This window comes from Garra rufa, chromosome 12 (assembly GCF_049309525.1).
Source record: "Garra rufa chromosome 12, GarRuf1.0, whole genome shotgun sequence".
Lineage (NCBI taxonomy): Eukaryota > Metazoa > Chordata > Actinopteri > Cypriniformes > Cyprinidae > Garra > Garra rufa.
Window position 1 is genome coordinate 42,214,174 of NC_133372.1, and position 13,312 is coordinate 42,227,485.

At 38.4% G+C, this 13,312-nt stretch overlaps 1 protein-coding gene across 4 annotated transcripts in view; it reads right to left on the reverse strand.

Annotated features, from left to right (window-relative positions):
- Positions 1 to 12,979, reverse strand: part of gnb1b (guanine nucleotide binding protein (G protein), beta polypeptide 1b) — a 17,338-nt gene extending 4,359 nt beyond the window's left edge. Inside the window, exons 1-9 of one of the 4 annotated variants that reach the window (XM_073851162.1) lie at positions 12,628 to 12,979; positions 6,284 to 6,391; positions 4,743 to 4,781; positions 4,518 to 4,624; positions 4,021 to 4,084; positions 2,845 to 3,007; positions 2,343 to 2,409; positions 487 to 688; positions 169 to 385 (exon numbers count right to left, since the gene is read on the reverse strand). In XM_073851162.1, the coding sequence (XP_073707263.1) occupies positions 169 to 385; positions 487 to 688; positions 2,343 to 2,409; positions 2,845 to 3,007; positions 4,021 to 4,084; positions 4,518 to 4,624; positions 4,743 to 4,781; positions 6,284 to 6,340 (916 nt within the window). In that variant the 5' untranslated portion in view covers positions 6,341 to 6,391; positions 12,628 to 12,979. Of the gene's footprint in view, positions 1 to 168; positions 386 to 486; positions 689 to 2,342; positions 2,410 to 2,844; positions 3,008 to 4,020; positions 4,085 to 4,517; positions 4,625 to 4,742; positions 4,782 to 6,283; positions 6,392 to 8,740; positions 8,847 to 12,627 lie in introns of those variants that run through there. The other 3 variants (XM_073851163.1, XM_073851160.1, XM_073851161.1) reach the window with 3 other exon arrangements.
- Between the last annotated feature and the right edge of the window lie 333 nt (positions 12,980 to 13,312).

Genomic DNA, 13,312 nt, shown 5'->3' on the forward strand with positions numbered 1-13,312 from the left:
AGCACTGAACCATATGCAAAACAACACCGCTGTGTGTCTGCGTGTGTGTAGTACGGTTGGTTTGTTTGCTTTCAGGGCGGTCACTAGACCACATGCCACTGATAGTAACTATTACTAGCATATGTTTGCAGTTTTTCAGCCATCTGTGTGTGTGCGCGTGTATCTCACCAGCGCGGTCGGCCTTGAGGGTGTCCCACACGTTACAGTTGAAGTCATCGTAGCCGGCGAGCAACAGGCGGCCACTCTTTGAGAAGGCCACGGAGGTTATGCCGCAGATGATGTTGTCGTGAGAGTAGACCATGAGCTCCTGGTCAGCACGCAGGTCGAACAGCCGACAGGTGGCGTCATCAGAGCCAGTCGCAAATGCGTTTCCATTGGGGAAGAACTGTGGAGGGAAAATGAGCTCCTTTTAGTTTCAATTCTAAGAACACAGCTTGTAGTTTTGATATTTACTGTTGCTAGTCAGAATGAGGCAGGAATACTCACACAGATGGCGTTGATGTCCGACTCGTGGCCGGTGAAGGTCTGTCTGCACATGCCCTCACGGATGTCCCAGAGTTTAGCGGAGGCATCGCAGGCTCCTGACACGAACAGCCTGGTGTCTGGAGCCAGAGAGAGACTCATCACGTCACCGGTGTGGCCCGCGAACGTGGTCGTCTGTTGACCGGTCTCTATGTCCCAGAGAGCACTGTAGGACAGATTCAGATGCTTTAAAATTCACATTCATACTTTGACTTGTGTAAGTGAGATTTAAAATGTCTGTAAAAAAAAAAAATGAAAGCCAACATTTCTTAGTGTAGATAAGAGCTGGAAAATCTGATTACGTCTACACCTATAAAGAAAATATAAGTAATAAAAACAATTAAATGTGACTCTGGACCATAAGGGTCATAAGGGTAATATTTTTTGAAAGCTGAATAAAGCAGATTTGTTAGGATAGGATAATATTTGGCTGACATCTGGCCGATTTAAAAACTGGAATCGGAGTGTGCAAAAAAAAAAAAAAAAAAAAAATCTAAATGCTGAGAAAATCACCTTTAAATGTCTAAATTAAAGTCTTAGCAATGCATATAACTAATCAAAAATGAAGTTTTAATATATTATTTAGGGTAGGAAATTTACAAAATATCTTCATGAAACATGATCTTAATATCCTAATGATTTTTAGAATCTTTTTTTTTTTTTGGCTATTGCTACAAATATACCAGTGCTACTTAAGACTGATTTTGTGGTCCAGGGTCACAAATATCTAAAAATAAATATTATAGGTTGTATGCTTAATCTGTTCATTCTTGAGTTTCCTTAATTACAATTTTTTTATGGTAATGTATCACAATAATGTGTCTTTTGTTAACAAACAAAGCAACAATGTATTAGTAAATGTCGAAATTCAAGGAGAAGTTCACTTCCAAAACAAAAATTACAGATAATTTACTCACCCCCTTGTCATCAAAGATGTTCACGTCTTTCTTTCTTCAGTTGTAAAGAAATTATGCTTTTAGAGGCAAAAACTTCAGGACGTTTCTCCATATTTTTACATTCAATAGTGGCCACGAGTTTGATCTTCCAAAAAGCAGTTTAAATGGCTCTAAACTAGCAAAACGATCAGCTATTTTCTCTCTCTCTCTCTCTCTATATATATATAAATATATATTTTTTTACAGTTGATATACTTTCTAAACTCAAATTATCATCTTGTTTAGCTTTGCATGAACTCCGTGTATTCCGGTTCATGACAGATAGGATAGGCATCTCATTTTCTCCTCTAACTTCAAAAACGTCTTACATCGCAGCAGAAGTACTGACCCAGTGTTTACAAAGTGAACATGCAAAGAAGGTCAAACGGCCTTTACAAAAAGTGGTAAAACAGTGATGTAGGATGATTTTGAAGGTGGAGGAGAAAATGAGATGGGAAATTAACCGATTGTTTCGCTAGATAAGACCCTTCTTCCTCGACTGGGATTGTTTAGAGCCCTTTGAAGCTGCATTTACACTGCATTATGGAAGTTAAACTCACAGTCCACTATATGGAGAACATTCCTGACATTTTTTCCTTAAAAACATTTTCATTTCTTTACAACTGAAGAAAGAAAGACATGAACATCTTGGATGACAAGGGAGTAGTTTATATAAACACTTTTGTTCTGGAAGAAAACTTCTAAAACAAGAATTAACTTAAAATAAAGAGAAATAGACGGAAATGTTTGACTTTAAAGAAAAATATTATAAAAATATTCCCGTTGGCATTACTAGCAAAATCTGGTCCCAATTCCAGATGTAAACTCCAGTATCTGAGATATATCCAAGCCTTGTGTTGCTGAGAAGTTGTTCCTCATACTCACCAGGTGGTGTCGCCAGAACTTGTAACAATCTGGTTGTCATCAAGGAAGCGACAGCAAGAGAGGTATCCTGTAGAAGGATGGAAATTAAATACATGCTTCCAACACCAATATTAACCCTCAAAATCTTACGAAATGTATCTGTGTCATGGTGTGGATCATGGGAGAATGATTTACATTGCTGTATCACACTAACGATAATGATTTGAATGGGAAAGGTGTCTAAATTTCAGGAACATAGACAGCATCTATTTTTTCCTCTTAATTTAGTGTGAAATGTGACCTGGACATTTCTTCACCTATAAAGTAGCTGAACAGAATGAGTGCATTATCTAATCCCTGATGCTGTCTTTAAAGTCGGTCAGATGAGATATATTAAAAAGAGGGAAAAACACCAGTGCAGTTTCATGCTGTAATGACAGCTTTGGTAAACACCGACCCTTGTGTATATTCATAAGTGCCAAGAATAGAGTGTGTGAGTGTTTCGGAAGGACACGTCCTGTACCTGTGTGTCCGGCCAGCTCACGGCTGACGCGCACGTTCCCCTCGCGAGTCTTGAGGCTGTAGATGGAGCAGATGTTGTCTAGGCCTCCACAAGCAACGTAATTCCCTGAAGGAGCGTAGGCACAGGTCATCACCCAGGAGGAGCGCAGAGGAATGGCGTGGACCTGAAACACAACACAAATAAACAGGAAGTGACATTTGAAACAGCACAGGAAGTAATAAAATCTGTTGCAGAAAGCATTTTAAACAGCTGATGATCAGAGGGGTCTAGATTACTCTGATTTATAATGTGCTTGCCTATGCAAAAGATGGGTAACTTGTTTGCTGAAGTGTTTTGAGCATTTTAGGCTTCAACTGTACCCATCCTGCAACATTTGTAGTTACAAGGTTTAATCGTTTGGGTTTTTTATGGTTTCTTCAAGTAATAGTGATGCTCGGTCTGTGGCAATTAGAGAAAATAAAGAGGGATTGACTGAAATAAGTCAATATTCATTCGTGAAAATAAGCTGAATTGCTGAATAAATCAGATTTCCATTGAGGTATGGTTTGTTAGGATAGGATACCATTTGAAAATCTAGAATCCGAGGGTGCAAAAAAAAAAAAAAAAAAAAAGAAGGAGAAAATCGCCTATAAAGTTCTTAGCAATGCATATTACCGATCAAAAATGAAGTTGATATATTTATGGTAGGGAATTTACAAAATATCATCATGGATCATCATCTTCAATTATTATTATTAACAAAAATCTATTATTTTGAGCCATACAATGTATTTTTGCCTACTGCTACAAATATACCCAAATATAAGACTTGATGTGGTTTTGTGGTTCAGGGTCACATTTATTTTTTTATGTGGTTGATAATTAAAATGCATTATAATTAGAATAGAATTAGGATATTTGTTTTTATGTGGTTGCTAACAATTAAGATGTAGTACAAAAGATCATAAGATATTTTAAGGTTTACAATAATTAAATGATATCTAATATATTATAATTATACACACAATAAAACAACCAGATTATAACATCAGCCTATTTAGAACAATTCAAGCCATTATTTAAAAAACAATCCACCCTAAAAAAAATAGGCGTGACTTGCCAGAAGCCATGCTGTGATACTGAAATGCATATATGAAATCAAAAATAAAGAAATAAAAGAATAGCAAGTACAAATACCTTATTTGTGGTATAACTGTCCCAAATAATGAGTTTTCCATCCTGGGAGGCACTGACAAGCAGCCTGCACAGAAAACACAAAACCACAGGTGAGTGAGTGGGGTTTTCCAAACGTGGACGTAAAAATCACAACCTGCACAACAACAATCAAGAGGATTGTCTCCCAGAACAATCTCAAACTATTCCCAGCACCATTCGGGCACAAAAATGGTACCATTATGGATTTTTCTTGGCTGTAGCTATAATAGTAACAACATGCTTAGTCATAACACCTACTTACAACCATCACTCACCACCTACACAAACACAGTAAAAGAACATGATTCAATGCAATAGGGATTGCATGCGGTGGCCACCACACGAGCCATGAACCCGTCCACCTCCACCGCGAACGGGAAACCCCTCAGTGTATCTCGCCCTTGTATAAGGATGTTTTCAAAGGACTTATTAATAAGGTCAGGCTGTCATGCAAATACTGCGATGGAATGGTTTTGTACCTGGAATCGGTGCCCCAGTGCATGGCGTAGATTTTAGCCAAATGTCCTCGCAGTGTTCTTCTTGTGCGCATCTGGATTCGGCCAACAGGGTCGATGTTGGCTGTGATCTGGAAACGTGTATGCAAATTAAAAAACATCCTCACAGATGGCAGCGGTAATAATATTAATCGGTTTATTTAAATTACGCTTACATTTACACATTTAAAAAAACAAAACAGTTTCTACCTGTGATAGTGTGGCATCTGCACAAGCTTTCCTTGCATCCTAGAAAAAAAAGAAAGAAAATAAGACAGTTTAGACACTGTGGAATGAGGCATTATTTCATTCTTATGTAATATATAAAACATTTATGGTTCATGTTTCATATATAGTATCCATACAGTAACATGAGATGCATTGTAACAGTGATCTACAACTCTTAAATGTTTTCATATCCACCCCTTGCTCAAACTAAAAGTCATCTAATTGGTATCATTGAATTGTTAAGGTTAATTTAATCATTGATTTAATTGATTATGGCTAAAAGGTCAAAGACTCTAGACAGATTTGGTCATTTTAGAACAAAAGTTGAGAACTGGTAAAAATATCTCAGGCTCAGATAAAATGTAAAGCGGGTTCATGGAGGAAGTATCATAATAAATTCTTTCTGGAACTCAATGAGGAATGAAAACAGTACAGTTACAGTAACGGCTCTTCCTGCATTGTGTACAACTATGTAAATAACCACCCTCTGTATTTAAATGTCTTTTGGTTATGCAAATATTTCTCAGTAACAAGAGACTACCAAGTAATCAAGTGGTAAAAAACAAACAAGCATATACTTTGTACAACTTAATAGCTAGGTTGGAAATTTGTCTAGGTTTAATAAAACTGATCATTTCTCTATAATTATGAATGTGAGCAATCATTTTCCACAGTAACAACCAAAGGCTTCACTGACTCCTTTCAGCCTGGAGTCTTAAAGAGATAGTTGAACTAAAAAATTGTGTCAGTATTTACTCACTCTCAATTCCATTCTATATGAATTTCTTTCTTCTCTTACACACAAAAGAAAATACTTGGTAAAAATATGGGTAATCAAACAGTTGGTCCCTATTGACTCCCATAGTATGAAAAAAAAAATCTGTGGATGTGAATAGAGGCCAATTTTTACACAATATCTTTTGTGTTCAACAGAACTCAGCTTGTATAGGTTCGGAAGAATTGATGGTGAATAAATGACAATTTGCATTTAATCTGATGCTTAACCTAAAATGCTGAACAATCAGCAGATGTTTTTCTATTTTTGATAGTAATAAGATTAATATTGACCAGGCCATTTGATTAGTTGATATTTGGACAATTTGGAGTAAAATATTTAATTAAATAATTACTATTTCTTTGATCTTAGCAACTCGCCCCCGGTTTCACAGACAAGGCTTAAGTCTAGACCCAGACTAAAATTAAGACCGAGTTGTTTCAGCTGAAAGAAATTTGCACTGACTGATCTTTAAATACATCAGTGCCTTTGTTTTGCCTCAAGATGCACACCAGTAATGTTTTTTAACATTTTTTTACAAGGTAAATGAATAAAAAATGACTTAAATCTCCTAATTGAACCATGGCCTAATCCTGGCTTAGTCCAAGCCCTGTCTGTGAAACCAGGCCATAAAGTTTCAATTGCATTATGCCATATACATTTTAAAAATATATATTGCGTGTCTTGTGTTGCAGGTGTGGATTAGAGACGAATAAATGCAGTTGTATGAGATCAGAGAGGTACTCACTCGGATCTGGTTCTTCAGCTGCTCAGCCTCCTGGCGTAACTGGTCCAGTTCACTCATTTTCCTCTTCTAAAGCTCTGCCTCACTCCTACTGCCGGGACACGTTCTGATCTATAGCAGAGAAAAACATTTAGGCTTTAATTCCTTCAAAAGACACATTAAGACACATCTTGAGCCTATCGATTAACAAAGCTTAATATGAATACGCATATTTCCTGATTTAAAACAACTGGTCTCAGCATCAGATATAGAAACAACCATATTGTTCACACTTATATCACACACCTAGCTGCATCAACAAGGAATAATCTCTGCATTAACCATGTCATGTAACATTGGTTAATTGATTGCAAGTAGATTGTTTATCAATACACAAGGGTGTAAATTCAAGATCCCACCACATTAGCTACTGAAAGCAACCAAAGAACCATTTCCTCTTGTGGTGAAATGAGTTGTTGCTCCTTAGTGAAAAATGCAGAAGTACAAAGAGAACAACAGCAAGAAATGAGCAGCGATGCTGTCCTTTTATGATGTCAATAATCGGCATGGCAAAAAAAAAAGACCTGATCCTAAAGTTCAAAAAACATAAAATGGAATTTTATTTCCATAACATGGCAAATTACAAGCAAAATAGGATATTCAAAGAGAATGTAGGGCAGAACTTGATTTTATCCATTGGGAATTGATTGGGTGATGAAAAAAGGGCGCGACATCCAAGAATGGGGTCATGTGGTTGGATTGAGGGTCTTAAAAAAGGCTTAACAGGTTATTTAATTTAAACGAACGATTATGCGGACCAACATCATGGGCAACAGGAATGTGAATTATGAGAGTAAACAGGGTGATTTTAATTTCATCCAATCAACTATAATAGCTAGCATTAAAGGTTAACATGCTGCAATGTCCATACCGGGCAACTATTCTTTGTCTGGTTTCCAGGCTGAATTGCTGCTTCCAAAATAAAAATAACCCGACGCACTCTGAAACCCTTAAAGCCTGTCTGTTTTAATCTTGATTTAGAGCAAACGCACTCGACTGACAACAGCGAGTCCTTCTAGGCCAGCTCTCATCCTATTAGCGTTCCCAGCCCACAGCCGTGTTTTCACACCTCTCTCTCCACAGTGTCATTGACATAATCCTGGGACACGCTTGATTCAGCTCCTTCAGGCAAATCCAGTTAAGACACACCGGGGACACTGATCGGAAGAGCAGCACCTATCCTGCTGACCCAAATCCTTCATGCGCTCAGACAAACGGCTGATGAAGGCAGCTGTTTTAATGGGCCATCGGAGTGTACGCATCTAACGCCGGAGAAAGGCAGCTAATGATGGGATTAATTTTAGAGGTTCGTGAAGAGCGAGGAAAGGATCAGTGGGCTGCGGGAGATGCAATGTTGTACAAACGTTTCAAGCTAATGCATTTACAACTGTGGCACGTTCACGCTCATGTGCACTGCAATATGCCGTTTCTCCACAGATATCCAAGGAAGATTTGGACGAGCAACCAAGGCCAAATTGCCTTTATGGTCTATTCATTTGAGCACATGCCATTTCTGATAGAAATATTTTTGCTTTTTAAATGCATCTACATCATACATAAAACTCGGGTCTTTAGCAGGCAACTGAACAACTCAAACATAAAAAAGCCATTTTGCACATCCCAATATTGTTTCACGTTCTACAAATGGGTGAGATGGCCATTCTAGGCCAACATCATATGACCTACTTTAGAAAAATGACTTTTCATTCAAATATAGAGCAATATCTTGATTCTCAAGTAGCTGTTATCTGGAAGGGCTGATGGGAGAATGGATGAAGAAATGAAGACAATTACACTATGGGTCGGCTGAGGACCGTCAGGCTACGATCGATACTTTTGAGTGATATTAGCACTACATAACAGAGAAGCCACACATATGCTTGTTACTCCCAGATGTCTGTGGTCGGGCAATCTAACTGGAGCACTAAAAATTTGGTTGGATCCATTTCCTGTAATTGCCATTGCCCTCTGGTGCATTATGCCATGTCCTAATTGTGAAATCAATGGTTCTATGTTTGAAAAGTGAAAGTTAGCTGCGTGAACAAACAAGGCGGATATGCTATCAAAAGAAAAATGCTTCACATATTTCTTGACAGATTTCTTGAACGTCACCCAATAAAAGAATTAAGCATCCCATGTAGTTTCCTGGGTGTTAAGCAAAACATTTGGGGATTTACATGCATAGCAAACATAACTTAAAAACTGATAAAAACCAGCAGCAGATAAGAAAACGTACAAGACAAAAGACATGGTTTAAGCCTACAGAGACGACATATTTAAAAGTATGTTGAGGATGACAAGCACGTTGCAAGTTACTTCCTGGTACTTGCTGAGAAATTCCTGAGACACCAGAATCACCGTCATGTGGCCGAGACCTTTAAAAGTTCCTTAAAGTTTCAGGTTATACTTTGAATTTCTTACCTTATGCGGCTTGCACAAGGCTCCTTGTGTTTCACAGCCAGAAAATGTTTCTCTTGGTGAACGTCTTATCCTCTCCTATACTCTCGCTTCTTCCTGATTGGCTGACCTCTTAAATGGGCCTGCATCAAGACAATACGCCTCTAAGTCCTCTAATCTTGCTGATCAAAATGACATGGTTACTAAAGGTAAGTCCCCCATCTCACCTTCAACGTGAATACTATCAGAAAGACACCAATATGTAAAGTTAGGTGGATATAGATAGCGATTACTTTTTTTTATAGTTAGTCAACACCCGAAGACTGAATACAGTACAGTATATTAAATATATCCTTATTTACGCATATAAAGAGTGCACTGATTGAATTGGGGAAAAATCTTAATATTACTGGCATTTAATATCAATCCAAACTCACCCTATATATCAATAAATGGGAAAAACCTAAAACTACTATGTAATAAAACCTACATTTAAAATGTATAATATCTTTTAAATCATAGCATAGAAAAGCTTAAACTGAAAAAAGCCTCTGATATTATAACAAAAGCAGAAAACTATTTTTAATTGGTAGTTTAAGAAAACACAATGTGAGAAAAACCAAAACTTGACCTTATCAGGAAAACACAGATCACTTTTAAAAGTAAAAAGTAAATAAACAGCTGATGGCTGTTTATTAACTATTTTAACACTATTTTTTCCATCGAAAACAAGGAATGGAAAAATAATAATCCTGGATATTACAGGCTTACAGTATCAGGTTAATCAGGACGATGCTGATCATTTCAAAAAGGAGATATAACAAATATTGGCTGATACTGATATGGCCATCAATTTAAACAAACATGATCTAGTTCAGTGTTACACTGCCACATCATGAACGAGGTTCACCTTTTACTGTCTGCTAAAATGAAACTTCATTATGCACAAATACTGAATCTTCTGTGCCAAAGGCCAGAGTATAAGATAGCACAAAGCAAAGTCGAATGGTTGAATGCAGTAAGGCATCAACGTATGTGCTAGCAGAGCTCAATCTCACCCTCTCAACAAACACTTGATCAGAGTCAGCTGACTGCAGGACAAAAAGAGAGCTGTAAGAAATGGCCTAAAGGTGCCACAGACTGCGTATTCGCGGGTCACTTTAGGGCAAAACTTTCTTAGATCCTTTTAGAAAACATTTATTTCACAAAAACCTTTGTAAACGATCCAAACACGCTAAAAACGTTTCTCTTGATAACGCACGCCGCCAATGTCCAAACAGAACTTTATTCCGTCAACATAAATTACTCCAACTGCTGGAGGATGATGCGTCTTATTAGGCATTAACAGAAGAAAAATAAAATGCCTATCGCTAAAGCTGGATCATAGGAAAGACAGTAACCAGCACTATCACTATCCAAGCCTGTAATCCTAAAAGCTAAAATCCACGTACAGTAAATCTGTAATCCCTCTCAGCGTCACTCATGGAAAAACAGCTGTCCAGAGCTGGGCTTGCGGTCGAAGAATTTGTGGGACTGTTTTAAGAGCTCCTAACTACTTAACTTTTATTACTCGCCTTAATGACTTCTACTTTTATACAGAAAAGACGACAAATGACGTTTCTTTCGGATCCACGTCACAGGAATCGCCTTTCTGGAAAACATGCAAAACGCATCTGAATGACTGCATGCCAAATGAAAATCAACATGAAAATTAAAAAAGATATTCAGAAACTCCATTATCTGAACATAAAAACAATTTAGCCATCACAGCCCTCCGCTTATCAGCTTCCAAGGCATCCAATGGGAAACAAACTGATGCTTTTAGGTACCCACAATTACAAAAATAAATTCATTTCAAAATTGTCAAACAAACAATGCAGATCATGAATAAGCCATTCAGAAGGATTTATAAAATATAAATGCATGTGGATTGCATGTAATGCTAAATTAAAACCACTGACTATAGTATAAAAATGACTAATAAGTGTTCACTTTAATGAACTCCAGTCAACTCAGATGGACAAAAAGCAGGATGTTTGCATGGCTTTAACATCTATAAAATCGATATTTGCCATGTAGCACCCATTTAGTTTTCGTTTTAAATTAATAAACACTATAAATTCGCATTATTTAAACACAACATGCTATTGTGAGCATTATGTGCATGTTAATACAGAAATAACTACAGATAAAACACCAACAGAAGTGCAGAGCACTAAATAGCACTAGTTCAAAATCAGATCAAAAATGCGTTTAATATGTGAACGATTGCATCACAACGCAGTCGAAAAACTATTCGATACGCGATTATTACACAATTCATTTCGGGTAAAATGATGAACGTGCAGCCTAGTGCACTAGACACATAAAGAGCGTTTAATGTCATTAAATGCGTTAACTTTTGCATCGAAATGTTTATCAGAGGTCGTTTTTAAAACAAAACGCCGTGTTTACGGCGCATTTCCTCGCCGTTTCAGCGGGTTAAATCAGCGGCATGCTGATATGAGTGCGGAGAGGGAAGCCGGAGAGAGGCTGCGGACGCCATCTTGTTCTTGGGCCCCACATTGAAGAATTCATTGATTTCGTTTATTTATTCATGAACGGTGTTCCTTTATCTAAATGCCAGCGAAGAGAAAGGCAAACTCGATCGGTAAGGGAAAAAAGGAGGGGGGCGCAACATATTTATCCCATAGCCTATATTTCCCCGACCAATCCCTTAATAGTGACCTCAATACTGAGCTGCTCGCCCGTTCTTAAAATATTCCAGCAGCGATGATAAAGGCCATCAGGCTCCATTCATTTCGCGTATCTGAAGAGCTGCAGCGCTTTTTGCTGCATTACTGTGATAAATGTTGGCCGGATCGCAGGAGAAAACACATTTAACATGTCTTTATCATCAGCAAAAGCAGTTTAGGGAGGATCGCAGTGGAGCATCACTGAGATGTCGGGAAGGGAGGCAGTGCACCTATGAATGTTAACGTTACCTGTCCAGCAAAGGCCTTTTAAATAGACTTAGGCGAATCCAATTAGGTTGTTTAAACGACTAAGTTAGTTAAAAGCAGCAGTGCACACTTGATGCAATAAAGACAAACACAAGCCAAGTCGCTTAAATGCACACTAGGATTCGGGTTAAGCCATTTAGACTCGTGTAATAAATCCATCTGCACGTAAATATGTGAATAAAACACGCACACACCACAATTGCTTGCAATATTCAGCCAGATGGTGCAGATTGTAACGTTAATACACAATCGGGTGAACAAATAAATGACTAACCTTTATTTACCGACTGCAAATCGATCAATATTCACATCTAGTAACTTTGGCGAGCAAAAATCCTCGATTCTGTAACACAGAGGAAGGCCTAATGCTAGCTGGGCTGAAAAGCCGAATATTTTGCCAGCAGAAGCTCCAGTAATTAGCCAGTTAGCTTACAGACAAGCCTCTCAAGCAAAACCCGTACCACCCTAGGCCAAAATCAATCTTTAATGCTTTTAAAACCCTCCTAACTACCACAGGACCGAATTCTCACGATTCTCGATCGGTTTAATTTCTAAGTTAACGTTAACGCCGTTTGTAACGTTAGGTGTTAGCAAGCGGAGTCGCGCAAAACGGCCTCCACTGGAGTCGGCCGACACCATTCGCAATATGATAGCGAAACGACCGAATAAATGCATTAAAAATCAGTTTTAGAGAGGTATACGCGCAAATAACTGTTTTAGATTACGGTTTTTAGTTAATTTGCCTCGCATTGTTGTGTATGTAAATCGGTCGGCTAGCCGCTACCTGCGCCTCACCCCACCCCCCTTCATTCTCTATGGTGACCAGCATTTTTATCCAACAAATTCGTTCGTTTTAAACGAAACAAGCGGTTCCACACACTTGATAAATAAGCATATAGCGTTCCATACCTGTTCTCAGTCGTAAATGGCCTTTGTTTATATGGCATTGACCGAAAAAAACGATGGTGTGCCTGTCAAATCCACGCATCAACGAACAAGACGAGCTAGCTCGCTAACTAGCAGCGGGAGAAGTAACGTTACCGAGTCCACTTCCACAGCGACAAAACTCGCTCCAGCGGGCGGGAAATGAGCCTGTTTGTGGGGGGATCTCAACTGCGATGAAAAACTGCAGTCATAAATGTCCGATTGCACACTTTGGTCAACGAATAAGTCCGTCCGTGGCCACTTCCCGTTGCCTTCCTTGAAGGAGCACTTCTCTCCAGTTCAGTTCACCTCTCATCCGGCCATCAGACGGAGATGGGCGCGGTAACCCTGCAGTCTGCCCTGGGAAACCCCACGCCGCAGCGAGCGAGAAGAGCGGCGCTCTTACGCAGGAATGGAATTGACAGAAACATTTCCAAGCCAATTTAGCAACATTTGTACACACAGCTGCACACTTTTGGACGCTAAACACTTTCTAATGTTATTTGCATCTATGTTTTGTCATTATACACCATTATAACAGATATTAAAGACTTATAAATCGTGTTGGGTGTAACTAGTTACTAAGTAATTAGCTAGTTACTGTAATTGAATTACTTTGAACCTTTAAAAAAACATTTATATACAATACAATAGTGGATTTAACATTAAA